At 40.9% G+C, this 14254-nt stretch overlaps 1 protein-coding gene across 1 annotated transcript in view; it reads left to right on the top strand.

The window, feature by feature from the left end:
* The window catches only part of f8 (coagulation factor VIII, procoagulant component), an 83957-nt gene that overhangs the window by 56812 nt on the left and 12891 nt on the right, over positions 1-14254 (top strand). Inside the window, exons 17-21 of the mRNA XM_048544030.2 lie at positions 876-1058; positions 2707-2823; positions 6170-6241; positions 10791-10876; positions 12615-12770. Coding sequence (XP_048399987.2) covers positions 876-1058; positions 2707-2823; positions 6170-6241; positions 10791-10876; positions 12615-12770 — 614 coding nt within the window. The remainder of the gene's footprint in view (positions 1-875; positions 1059-2706; positions 2824-6169; positions 6242-10790; positions 10877-12614; positions 12771-14254) is intronic.

A 14254-nucleotide genomic window follows, 5' to 3' on the forward strand; every position in this document is an offset into this window, starting at 1 on the left:
AAATATACACTATAATTCTGACACAATTCCTGAGACGGGTATTAGAACAAGGAGGGAGGAGCTCACTAAAGGGTGACCTTAGCTACAATCCCATGCAAGCAGAAAGGCAAGCGTGTCAGCCTAATTGGGAATGATGTTTGGTATACACCTCGGCAATCGATCTGCATGATCACCCCTTAAACCTTCCCTCACATCCACCTCCCCCCTGCACCCTCCAAACCCCAAGAGAAATGGAAATCCAACTGAACGACCACAGTCAGCCTCTTAAACCTAATTTTCACGAGGGCCTTAAGGATCATAATTGGGTCTCTGTCTCATACTGGGTGGGGATGACGTAAAGAAGCAACCTCCCATCCCCAAACCCACCTCGTCCAAAATGGCTGACAATAGGAACAAAGTTTGAAAGCAGGAATATTCAGGCCTTTATCACCTCCATTCTTGGCATCAGCAAGGCCTGAAGATTCAGTCTGAGGATTGTGTCCTGGACTCAACAAGGATTTTTTTGAATTATTTCAAAGGATTTATGCTTTTCACAAAGAAGGCAGTTAAGTGTTGTTAAATATTTTTCTTGTAGGCCTGCATTGGTGGGATGCAATTCAAGGCATCTTTTACGAATGTTGTAAGATGCTTCTGATATTTTTTTCCACAAGCTTGATTTTCAATTAAACAAATTGGGTGCATGCCTTCCCCAGGAGCGAAGAAAGTCAGATAAAGTATTTCATCCAGGACTGGCCAGCTTTCTGCAGATCAAAGACAGAGTAGAGATTATGTAAATTGTTGAATGTCTAAGTTGCTTAACCATTGAGCACTTGAGCACTAGAGCTCATTTTAGAGTAATCCAGTAACATGCCTTTAGTCTTTGATTTTTCTTGCAGCAATCAATGGGCACGTGGCAGAAAGTCTGCCTGGGCTGGTAATGGCACAGAACCGCTTAGTCCGCTGGTATCTCATAAACATGGGTGGATCAACTGATATTTACAGTGTGCATTTCCATGGCCAACCTTTTATAATGAGAAGATTTAAAGAGCACAGGATGGGTGTTTACACACTATTCCCTGGTAAGTACTTTGAAGTATAACTTCTAGATCTCAACTCTTCATGTTGCAATCTCCAATACACACTACACCAATTATTGTAGCACAATCTGATGTATTTTATGCTCCTCATTTGGTACACATGGATATATTAAACATTAATTACTATTTATTAAGAGTTTAAGCTACAGATATATTTTTATCATCATCCACTTGTGATATCCTAAATGTTTATTCCTCTAAACTGCAATGTCCACTCCTTTCTGTCCTCGCTAAATGATGTTGCAAAACAGTACATTCTGGTGTAAACACAGGTTTTAAAACCAAATTTCTAATCAAAAGGAAGCGGTTGATACACATACAAGTAGAATTTGAAGTGGATGGAATCCATGGTTCTGAATTCAACGAGAAGTGCTGTCCCAGTCTATCTATTTTTGATTGCTTAAGTGAGAAAACAGCATCCCAGGAGCAGGAAAGCTGACATTTCAGGTCTAGACCCTTCTTCAGAAATGCAGTTCCTACTATCTCTGAAACAATTTAAAAAAGAACTCACCAGACTGTTGGCACTAAACTTGCTTCCAAAACTAGCAAGAGCTATGTGAAACATTAAAGGTTTTAAGCTAGATTTGAGGGTCAACTCTTACATGAGGTTGACTATTCATCAAGTATCTATGATAGATAATGAGTAGTTTATTTCCCTCTATCTTAACATAGGCAGTAAAATGGTGCTGTCACCTCCTAAAATGTCAGATCACATTTAGCATTGAGTAACATTGCATTTTGGCACAGCAGTGATGATATTTAATAGCACATTGCTTACCTTCTACACATTCCATTTGCTTTCCTAAACTGGTATTGTTAAACGTTTTGCTATTTCCCTGTCTTAAAAGGGCAATGGCACAGCTATCATTAAGCAGGTTTATACCATTAGCATAATTATGGAATGTGATTGATCTCAGTCAGGCTGTGTTAGGTCATCACACCCACAATGGCAGGTGATCCAAATTTGGACTTCCCGAGCCCATAGGCCGAGTTCAGAGATTATCAAGAAAAAGATGTGCAAATGGCACTGGGAATGGAGTTGGGTAGGTGATAGCCTAGTGGTATTATCACTAGACTATTAATGCAAAGACCTAGGTAGTATTCTGCCCACCCAGTTCGCCATTGGATATGTTCAATAAAGAATCTGGAATTAAGGGTCTAATGATAACCATGAAATTATTATCAGTTGTGAGGAAAAACTGATCTGGTTCGCTAATATTTTTTTAGGGAAAGAAATCGTTTGTTCTTACCTGGTCTGGCTGATCTGTGACGCCAGAGCCACAGCAGTGCAATTAACCATTGACTGTCCTCTGAACAAATAGTGATGGGCAATAAATGCTGCTCTAGCCAGAGATGCCCACATTAAAAAAGGTGGCCATTGATGGACAAAATCAAGCATTGTTACATTATGCCTTCTGACTGAATAATGCTCAAACAAAAATAATGACAGTTTGGACAAGAATGGGAGAAAAACTGGTGCCTATGCACTTGGCATAGAAGAACAGGACAGACAAGGAAATCAGAGAAGGAAAGCAACACTACTGACTTGTAATAATTCACCAACAGCTTTAATTTTTGTATTTTTCTGCTTCTATTTTATTGAATTTCTTCAATATGATCATTGTTACAGGTTCGTTTGGTACAATTGAAATGCTTCCAACTAAAGTAGGCTATTGGCTTGTGGACTGTGAGACTGCTGAACACCAACAGGCAGGGATGCGTGCCATCTTCCTGGTATACAATACCTGTAGGTACTATTGTCCTATGTGAATCATGGATAAGGGAATTAGATAATGCTACATCAATGAGCAGATTGCAAAAGACACAAATAATTATTTGAACAGATACAGGAATTTGGCTGAGGGATCCAAGATCAAGGACCCCGGCTCCAAATCCATCAAACTTTTTATTAACTGGGACTTCTGGGACCAGGGAGTGCGCCGGTTGATCAAATATTCCATATAATCAATGTAAAAACACATACTAATTAACAGAAACATAATGCAGGGGGTATACACACTGCTGTTATACTTTATTTACAGCACAAATCACTCAAATAATAACTTGACTTTGTCTTAAATAAAACTTACCAGCAGAGAGCCTTCTCACTTGCAACCTCAACTGACTGCTCGTCATTGTGGTAGATCACAGCATCTGAGGAGAAATTGACTTGAAATTGAACCAGCTGTTGATATTTCATGTGGTAATTCGATTGGATAAGTATATTTACATCAAAGTAAATAAATTTATAAAACTATAACAATTAGACAGAATAATACAGTAAACTTCATGGTATTTGATGTACATAATATTTGCTGATTTATCGAGAGTGCCAATTCATAGCATGCCAGTTAAAATAAAGATTGCTGTGCCACTAATTAAGTGGTTATGTTAAAACTCACCTTTAAAAGATTGAAAATTGTCAGAAAAAGATAGACTGAGGGAAGATTTGGGTTGGATTTTTGTGGATTTGGAATGAATCCAGAGCCATTTAAAAATGGTGAAAGAATGTGATCCCAGGGTTCCCACCTTCATGCCCAGTGCCAGCAATTTTCACTGGAGCAGGGTAAAGATATAGGTAGTAAGCCCACGCCCTGCACTATAACCTTTCCAGCCCGTTGTGGGCGTAGGAATCTGAAAACCATCACATTTTTAATGGAGCCAGGCCAACTTCTTCATAACCTATTGTTCACTGTATAGAAAGGGCAGTGTTTTGATAGAGCAATAATTACATTTGATGACATACTGCTTATTATCAACACGTTCCATCCGGTTTTCTAAACTGGCGACATTGAACATTGCAGTTGTTTTGTGAATCTTAAAAGAACAATGAATCAACAATAACAAGGTGTAGAGCTGGATGAACACAGCAGGCCAAGCAGCATCACAGGAGCAGGAAAGCTGACGTTTCGGGCCTAGACCCTTCTTCAGAAATGCAGTTCCTACTATCTCTGAAACAATTTTAACCCCACTGCGAAGGCAGCCATTTCTGAAGAAGGGTCTAGGCCCAAATCGTCAGCTTTCCTGCTCCTCTGATGCTGATTGGCCTGCTGTGTTTATCCAGCTCTACATCTTGTTATCTCAGATTCTCCAGCATCTGCAGTTCATACTATCAATGAATCAGCAATCACTGTTCAGAGTTTAATATCAATAACAGTGACTAACAAGGTCAATAGTTGATTCCTAGTCATGATTAGTTATCCGAGCACAACCATGGTGGTAGGTGGCAGACTTTCCACTGTCTCGAGACTAAGTTTTAAAGGAGGAGCTAAATTAACCAAGATTCCTGCTGATCACTATTCAACTCCTGAATGAAGATATATGTGTGTAGGCAGAGGCCATTTTTTGAGATGTAAATCTCTAAGGGCATCATTCTTCAGACTGTGGCCCATTGCACTCCCACCTCTGGTGGGTCTATCCTGCTGTTGGGTCAAAACATACCAAGTACAATGATTTGTGTCTGTAACATTGTAAGATACAATGCAGATACAATGAAACTGATTATGTTGGACTGTTGCTCAACTAATCTGTGGGATAGCAAGTCAGAGGCTCAGTAAAAGTGGGTGTCTGTGTGAACTCAGTACTAGTTTCAAACAACCTAAGTTTTGGATTCCTGCCTGTGATTCACACTTCAGTCTTTTTCCCAGGATCTGCAGGAAAGCTGGATCTGAGACCGACCTATCATTTTATAAAGGCCTCCAGAATTGGCCTGCCTCTGTGGAAATCCAGCCCTGGAATTATTTCCCTGGCTAAAAGGAAATTTAAGTTGTTAGAAAATTATAGACTGTTTTGCCACAGTAAAGAGGGAAAGACAACTTCCTTTGTCTGTGGAATATTCATTCATCACAAAGAGTGTAGGGGAAGGACAGAAGGAATTTATTTACAGCGTTGTTACAGAGTGGATTGCTTTGTCACACAGAGAATTGAGACAGACACTTGTATCTTTTAAGGAAAAGAAGACAAACATTTGATACAGAGGAGAATTCAGAGTTATGCCAAAAGGCTAGGGCACCTCACTCAAAATGCAAATGCCTTCCTTGTCAGCTGTTAGCCCAACTGGTCAGAAACAACATGGGTAGGGATAACAGTAGGGATCCCAAATGAACACAGACGTATTCTGGAGTGCAAGTAATTTAAATCTGTTAAAGTCCACAGAACTCTGATCATCTTCCTGCTACTTGTCCAGCTCAGTGATATATAAAACAGCCCAAAATTCCAGAAGGCACCAGCATAATTAAAATATCTGTACTTGCAGTGAGTGAAATAAAGGAACTATAGAAATAACAAGACTGAAACACATTGAACTTCAGAATTTTCAATCGCTTTATTGTTTAGAAACAAGTTCATCCAATTCACCATTGGTGGAGTGATTGCACTTTAAAGCACATGAGACAACAATAAACATTGGAACTGTACAGTAATATTTCTTTATCTATTGTAAATGCTGACACCATAAGCTCTCACTGGACTGAGATAAAAGACAACAGTGATTTTTCAAGACAGAACAGGATAAAGTTAGGAAAATGTGTGGATTGATTAACAGTCTGAAAGGCTGCAATGTAAACACAACTTCTCTGGTAGTAACCACTGGTATTTCAGCCAGTTAGTTGTTAGTCCCACAAAGACAGAAGATCTAATAAGTGTTCACAACTCACATGTTGTTACCCCACTTGTGAGTATTCCACTGGGTGTCAACACAGATTCCAAGACCATTTTCGCCTCCGCTATCAGGGCGGGCTAAAGTGTGGTTTGAATACTACCTGACTTGCTGCTATTTATATTCTAATCAAAAATATATTTTTATAAATGGAATGCTTTAGTGTGTTCACAGATTCTGGACATCAAAAAGTATGACAAATTCATATTCAAATTGAAGGTAACTTTGCACAAATTTGTTTGCTCCCTAACCGGAGAGGATGTGGCCTTTAAGCTTCCTAACTATGGGAGTGAGTTTCCAGACACAAGCCAGAAAAAACAATTTCAATCATATTGTGAATATAACAGGGTTTCTCATTAACAAATAAAACATGACTTGGAGTGAAATATCATAATGGATTGGTGGTTAGGCTGTAACAATATTCTGCATCTTTCAGATTGCGTAGTACCCCTAGGTCTGGCCACTGGAAGAATAGCAGATTCACAGCTCACAGCTTCTGGACAAATAGGTCAGTAAAACTTTATTGCAATCTTCTAATGTTGATTAGTTTGAATTCTTCAGCACTGAGGTATGTTGGAGGGCAGTGGTGGAGGACAGAGTTTGGCCTTACTTTCTCAGTCCCACAGTGGACAATTAAAATGGTCTAGGTTACCTAAATACCAGAAAACCAACCGGTCCCCACCTGTCCGATTTAATGGTTTTTTTTATTCAACCAGTCCGCTCATGTTATGGACACACCTTGGGAGCAGGTGGGACTTGAACCTGGGCCATTTAATCAGTCCTTTTGCATGGGGATGAAAGACACTCACACAAAGCCTGTAGGTTTTCCTTCTAAATATGCTAATCAGCAAAAGGATCCTTGTGGCTCAGTGATAGTATCTCTACCTTTGAACCAGGAGGCATGCATTCAAGTTCATTACAGCATAACAATATCTAAGAACAGGTTAGGCAGGGAAAATATCAATGTGCTAATTAGTGTCTGACAAAAATCAAACAAACTCTACTGGTGTTTTCATTGGGCCTGAGCAGGAAATTCATTCCAGCTGTAAAGTGCACTGGCATCACAGTAACTAGGCCCAATGGTCAAAAGCCCCTTGGCCTCTTGCCGCTGTAGCCAGACAGAAAAAGTAATAAGAACGGAGAGAAGAAGGGTCTAGGCCCAAAACGTCAGCCTTCCTGCTCCTCTGATGCTGCATGGCCTGCTGTGTTCATCCAGCTCTACATCTTGCTATCTCCGAAAAAGTAATATAACCTGAGTTTTGCGCTGAAAACCTGCTCAAACTGTGCACTTACACAAGTCAAAGTTTATGGAAGAGCTCAGCAGGTCTTGCAGCAACTGCGAAGAAAAAAATCAAAAGTTAGCATTTTAGTTCCAGTGACCCTTCCTCAGAACTGAGGGTAGCTGGGAAAATGTCAGTTTATATGTAGAAAATAGGGAGGTGGGTGGGGTAGACAGTAAACGATAGGATAGAGCCCAAAGACAAAGGAGTTGATAACAATCAGGCTGAGAGTGTGAATTGTTGTTAACGGGAACTTTTGACAGGTGGTGTGTGTAAGAGCAGGCTATGTGATAACAAGGCCTGGTGTGTGGAGTAGGGGGTTGGGACATGGGAGAGTTTAGGCCCTAAAATGATTGAACTTGATATTGAGTCCAGAGACCTTGCTATCACATAGCCTGCCATTACACACTACCTGTTGTTAGTCACTAACAGTCCCCATTAACAACTATTCACACTCCCAGCCACATTATTATCAACTTCTTTGCATATCCAAATGCCCTTCTGTGTCTTTAGGCTCTATCCTATTGTTTACTCCCTACCCCATCCACCTCCCTATTTTCTGCACATAAACTGATGTTTTCCCAGCTACCATCAGTTCTGAGGAAGGGTCCCAAAACATTAACTTTGGTTTTTATTTCTTCACAGATGCTGCTGGACCTGCTGAGCTTTTCCAGCAGCTTTGTTTTTCTTCCTCATTTGCAGCATCCACAGTTCTTTTAGTTTTTACCTACACAAGTCATTTCTCTTGAACTATTATTTCAGTAGCCCCTTGAAGACAAAAAATAAATATAATGTTGCATGATTGTTGTGATTTCTGTTTATTGGATAGCTGTGTATTTATATCACAACACTGACAGAACAAATACAACAAGCCACATACTCAAGATTTTCTTGGGATGCTTTTCTTAAGTGTAGGAATAGAGCCACATCAAGGTCAAGCAAGGTTCAATTCCTAAATTGGCAGCAGTACCTCATACTTGTACTATGTAAATCTGTAACATAATATAACTTTTTTCTTATTTTCTCTATTTTTGTACCTAGATACTTTGTACCTAAGATTGCACCACGTATTGGTGACATTGTACAGTTTTCACTGTACTGTTCTTTGTAACTTGCATACACATGACAATAAATCTAAGTCTAATTCTACCATGGAGCTCAAAAACAGCTAGGACTTCAATGTATCACTCTTAGAAAGCAGCATAGTTCAGGGCTGGCTGTGGTTCCTCTTAAAATAAAAACACAGAATTGAATCATAGGATCACAACACACAGAAAGGCAACTCTAACCACTGAGTTGTGAAGATTTTTTAAAGAACAATGTGGTTCGCCTCAGTACTCTGTCTTTTTCTACAACAATACAAATTTTCATCTTTTAAGTTTTTTTGCCCAATTCCCTTTTGAAAACCCCTACTGAATCTACATGCACTGGCCAAACAGGCAGTGCAGCCCATATCCTTACAACTCAGTGGGCAGCAGTTTTTAATTGGCTTAGTTTGTGTCCTACCACCGGAAAAGTTAGCAGGAAATGCATCCCAGCGGATGGCTGCAGGGCTGCTGATCAACACAGCCACTTCCAACTGTTTGAAGAGAGGATTTCACCCTCCCCCTTCACTTAGAATGAAGTCTCATCTCAGAGAACTTGGCTTGCATCTCAGATGCCACCAACTGCTGAGGAAAGATGTGCTCCCAACAGCCTCCAGAAGATGAGCTGAAGATAATTACAAAAAGCTAGCACTGATGGAGGGGACAGTCCTCCAAGGAAAGCACTGGAGCTGCCTTCCTACCCAATATCACTTCTTATCTTAAATAAAAAAAATCTTTCTCTTCCTATGTGCTGCTGGGAGGCCATCGATATCCAGCCAGTGGCTTCCCCTCCTAGCAAGAGACCAATCCACAATCAGCAAGATGCTGACACTCTGGTTGATTGGTCGTCACAGGGGTACTACACAATCTAATTTGGTTCCTTGTGGTGGGCAAGCTATCTGCTCCCTTAGTTGCCATCAGCAAAACTTATTGACTGCAGAAGCATATCTGTCTCATGGGTCCCCCCAATGTTATTACGTCTTCAATCTTACTCCTAACTCATGTGGGCTGGTAAAGTTCACCACATTGTGTAAAATAGTTATCCCTCTTGCCACCTCCGTCTTTTGCCAATTATCTTAATCTGTGCTCACTCAGCTAGAATCATAGAGCACAGAAACAGACCTTCAGTCAAACTTGTCTATGCGACCAGTTTCCCAAACTAAACCAGACCCATTTGCTGCATTTTGTCCATGTTCCTCTAAATCTTTCCGATTCATGTACCAGTTCAAACATCTTTCACTTCCTCTAGCAGTTCATTCCATGTACGAATCAACCTGTGTGTGAAAAAGATGCCCTTTATAACCCTTTAAATCTTTCTCCTCTCACCTTAAAAATATGCCCCCTAGTTTTGAACTTCCCTACCCTATGGAAAAGACCTTTGTTATTCACCTTATCAATGACCGTCATGATTCTGTAAGGTCACCTTTCAACTTCCTATGCTTCAGAGAAAACAGTCCCAGACTATCCAACCTCACCTTACAACTCTTAGGCTACTGACCACTGTTAATAGTTTCTCTCTCTTTGCTCCATGCATGGTCCTCACTGTCTGCAGGTTGATAATCATTACTCATGCCATGATATAGCCACAGGCAGAATGAGAAAGAATAGGCTCCAAGAACTACCTCAGTTGGGACAGGAACTGAACCCCCACTGAAGGCATTACTTTGCATCAAACACTAGCCATTTGAGCTCACCAGCCCAACCCTTCTCTCCTCACTTACTTCGTCGGAATCCTACATGACTTTAACACCACTATCAACTTTCATCTAATTTTGTGCTCTGGGAGGAACAACTAGCTTAACCACAAAAATGTAACCATATAGCTTTGAGCCATTCTGGTGAAATCTATTCTCTCTTCCTGTCCAATCCTTTCATATCATTCCGAAAGTGCAATGCACAGAATTGAACAAAATACTTCAATTTGGATCCAATTAGTGTTTTACGTAGATTAAGCATAATTTCCTGATTTTTGTTTCCAATGCCTCTATTTATAAAGTCTAGGATTACGTAAATGTTAATAATTGGTTTGTCAATCTGTGTTGTCACTTACAAAAATGTATTCACAAGCATCCCCAAGACCCTCTTCGTGTCGCCCCTTTCAAATTGTACAATTTAACGTCTATTGTCTCTTCCGATTCTTCCTACCAAAGCGTATCCCAGACTTTTCATCTGCAAGTGTGAAGCCTATTACTACGTTCCATATTGCTTACTACCTTAGAAGTTTTATAGTCTACTAACACCTACCAATTGTGAATATAAATGTGAAGAGAAGCCAATTTTAGACAAAGTATCTTACGTTTTTCAAGAGAAGGGAAGAGATTAGGTGTGTCAGTATGTCAGAATAAAATAAACAAATATGAAGATCAAATATACTCTATTTATAATAAGAATGCTTCAAAAAATATTTTGATTTCACTTAAAAATGCAATTGCATTTACAATTCTGTTGAACAATCACTAGAGGTTACTTATTCCTTTCATGGAGTAAACTCAAAGTAAGGTCCCTGTTACTTGACCTCTTTCCTTTTTGTTCATCTTTAAAATTACAAACATGGCCTTTGTTTCAATTATACCTGGTTTAAGAAGAAGCTTGTTATCTAACTCCATTTTATCATTTTTATTCAACCAACAAGTTGGGTAAGATGGTAAGGTAATCACAAATTACTGAGGTTCACTCTTACTGGATTTTATAGGAAAATGGAGACCTCAGTTGGCAAGATTACACAACTCTGGATTCACCAATGCATGGCGGGGTAAAGGAAGTCGACCATGGATTCAGGTACAACTGCCATCAGGAGATTTTATTGAATTTATAATGCGGAATGCTATACTTTGACACAGAATATGAGCACACACCCAGTAATGCGTTATTGAGGGGAGATGGCCTCAATGCTTGCTCATACAAGCTGCAGGTACTTCTGAATTTTAGAAGCAGTAGGTTTAAACAGAAAAGTTATTATTTCCCATAATCAACCTATCTAAATAAGTCAAATGAAAAGAAATGAGTCTTGTTGGAAGTCCAAAGATTTGTGCTGCTAGTGTTAGCAACATTGCTGATCACTGATCGCATAATCAGTAATGGGTCTAAGATGATCCAAGCATTTAGATATGAAAGCCTAGTTCAAATTGCAATACCATATGATGTAGGAACAGAAGTAGGCCATTCAATCTATCAGGTCTCCTCCGCCATTCAATGAGATCATGGATGATCTAATAACTCGCAACTCCACTTTCTTGCCTTTTCCCCAGAACCCTTGATTCTCTTACTGATTACAGATCTGTCTTCCTAGCCTTGAGTACACTTAACGACCCAAACTCAATGGTCTATGCAGCAAAGAATTCCACGGATTAATAACTACCCTCAGAGGAGAAATTCCTCATCATAAATGATGAGCCCTCATTCTGAGATTATGCCCTCTGTTCCTTAACGCTCCTGCATTGGAAAACAAGTTCTCAACATCTACCTGTCAAGCCCCTAAGGATCTAATATATTTCTACAAGGTCTCCTCTTATTCTTATAAACTCCACTGAGTACAGAACCAGGCTACTCAACATCTCCCAGAAGAAAATGCCTCCATACCCAGGATCAACCTAGTGAACCTTTTGTCAACTGTCTCTAATGCCAGCCTATCGTTCCTTCAATAAGGGATCAATACTATTCACAGTATTCTAGGGTGGCCTAACTACTGCCTTGTATAGATTTAACAAGATTCCATTCCCATTCCCTTATATTCCATTTCCTTTGAATCAAAGGCTAACAGTCCAAGTTTTCAAGAAAGAGATAGTTAGAGCTCTTAAAGATAGTGGGATCAAGGGTTACGGAGATAAGGCAGGAACAGGATACTAATTGTGGATGATCAGCCATGATCATAATGAATGGTGGTGCTGGCTCGAAGGACCGAATGGCCTACTTCAGCACCTATTGTCTATTGTCCATTTTCTTTTCCTATTACCTGCTGAACTTGCATGCTAGTTCTTTGAGATCCATGTCCAAGGACACCCAAGTCCCTCCTTGCTGGGACTTTCTGTAGTTTTTCTCCAATTAAATAATATTCAGCACGTGTATTCTGCCTGCCATAGTACATAATCTCACATTTGCCACATTATATTCCACTCACTAACCATAGAAGAATATTCTGTTCTGAGGGTCACCAGACCTGAAACATTAACTGTGATTTCTCTTCACAGATGCTTCCAGGCCTGCTGAGCTTTTCCAGCAATTTCTGTGTTTGTTATAGAAGAATATTTGTTGTTTGAGTCTTATCATGAGACCTTAAGTTCATTCTTTTAAAAGAGGCTGTGGGATATTTTTAAACAAGATGGAAAGGTTTAAGTATGTACAGGCAGTCTGAACACATCTCTGCCTTGACCAATTATGCATCCCTTCCATTTGTATTGAATATATACACTTACTGCTATATTATACATAAATTAGCACCTCATCTTTTCAAACACTTTGGTAAAGTACAGCTATTCCATTTATTGATTGAATATTAACCTTTGACTTTTACTTCCAGGTTGATTTAAAGTCACCAATGTTTGTTCATGGAATAATTACACAGGGAGCCCGTCACTATTTTAAACACCTCTATGTTGACCACTTCTATATTGCTTACAGCCTGGACACTTATACTTGGAGAAAATACAAAAGCAATTCAACCTTGGACATTAAAGTAAGTCACACTTTTTCTTATAACAAAAATAAAACAAATAGCATCCTCAGATACAATCAGAACTTCATCTTTCTAAAGTATCTATAGTGTTGTGCACAGCCCAGACCATCACAGAAGCCTACCTTATTTCCATGGACTCTATTTACATGGTTCGCTGCCTTGGAATGGTGGCCAACAACATCAAAGATCCATCGCACCCTGGTAATGACCTCCCACAACCTCTTCCATCAGGGAGGAGATACAGAAGCCTGAACACACGCACAAGCAGGCTCAGACTCAGAAACAGTGATAATGGGAACTGCAGATGCTGGAGAATCCAAGATAATAAAATGTGAGGCTGGATGAACACAGCAGGCCAAGCAGCATCTCAGGAGCACAAAAGCTGACGTTTCGGGCCTTGACCCTTCATCAGAGAGGGGGATGGGGTGAGGGTTCTGGAATAAATAGGGAGAGAGGGGGAGGCGGACCGAAGATGGAGAGAAAAGAAGATAGGTGGAGAGGAGAGTATAGGTGGGGAGGTAGGGAGGGGATAGGTCAGTCCAGGGAAGACGGACAGGTCAAGGAGGTGGAATGAGGTTAGTAGGTAGGAGATGGAGGTGCGGCTTGGGGTGGGAGGAAGGGATGGGTGAGAGTAAGAACAGTTTAGGGAGGCAGAGACAGGTTGGACTGGTTTTGGGATGCAGTGGAGGGAGGGGACGAACTGGGCTGGTTTTGGGATGCGGTGGGGGAAGGGGAGATTTTGAAGCTGGTGAAGTCCACATTGATACCATTGGGCTGCAGGGTTCCCAAGCGGAATATGAGTTGCTGTTCCCGCGACTTTTGGGTGGCATCATTGTGGCACTGCAGGAGGCCCATGATGGACATGTCATCTAAAGAATGGGAGGGGGAGTGGAAATGGTTTGCGACTGGGAGGTGCAGTTGTTTACTGCGAACCGAGCGGAGGTGTTCTGCAAAGCGGTCCCCAAGCCTCCGCTTGGTTTTCCCAATGTAGAGGATGCCACACTGGGTACAGTGGATGCAGTATACCACATTGGCAGATGTGCAGGTGAACCTCTGCTTAATATGGAAAGTCATCTTGGGGCCTGGGATAGGGGTGAGGGAGGAGGTGTGGGTGCAAGTGTAGCATTTCCTGCGGTTGCAGGGGAAGGTGCCGGGTGTGGTGGGGTTGGAGGGCAGTGTGGAGCGAACAAGGGAGTCACGGAGAGAGTGGTCTCTCCGGAAAGCAGACAAGGGTGGGAATGGAAAAATGTCTTGGGTGGTGGGGTCGGATTGTAGATGGCGGAAGTGTCAGAGGATGATGCGTTGTATCCGGAGGTTGGTGGGGTGGTGTGTGAGAACGAGGGCGGTTGTGGCAGGGGCGGGGTGTGAGGGGTGTGTTGCAGGAAATGCGGGAGACAAAGGAACAGCTTCTTTCCAGCTGTTATCACACTGTTGAATGGACTGTATCCTCAAATAATGTAACCTGCGATGTAACCTGTTTGCCT

This window comes from Stegostoma tigrinum, chromosome 15, assembly GCF_030684315.1.
Source record: "Stegostoma tigrinum isolate sSteTig4 chromosome 15, sSteTig4.hap1, whole genome shotgun sequence".
Lineage (NCBI taxonomy): Eukaryota > Metazoa > Chordata > Chondrichthyes > Orectolobiformes > Stegostomatidae > Stegostoma > Stegostoma tigrinum.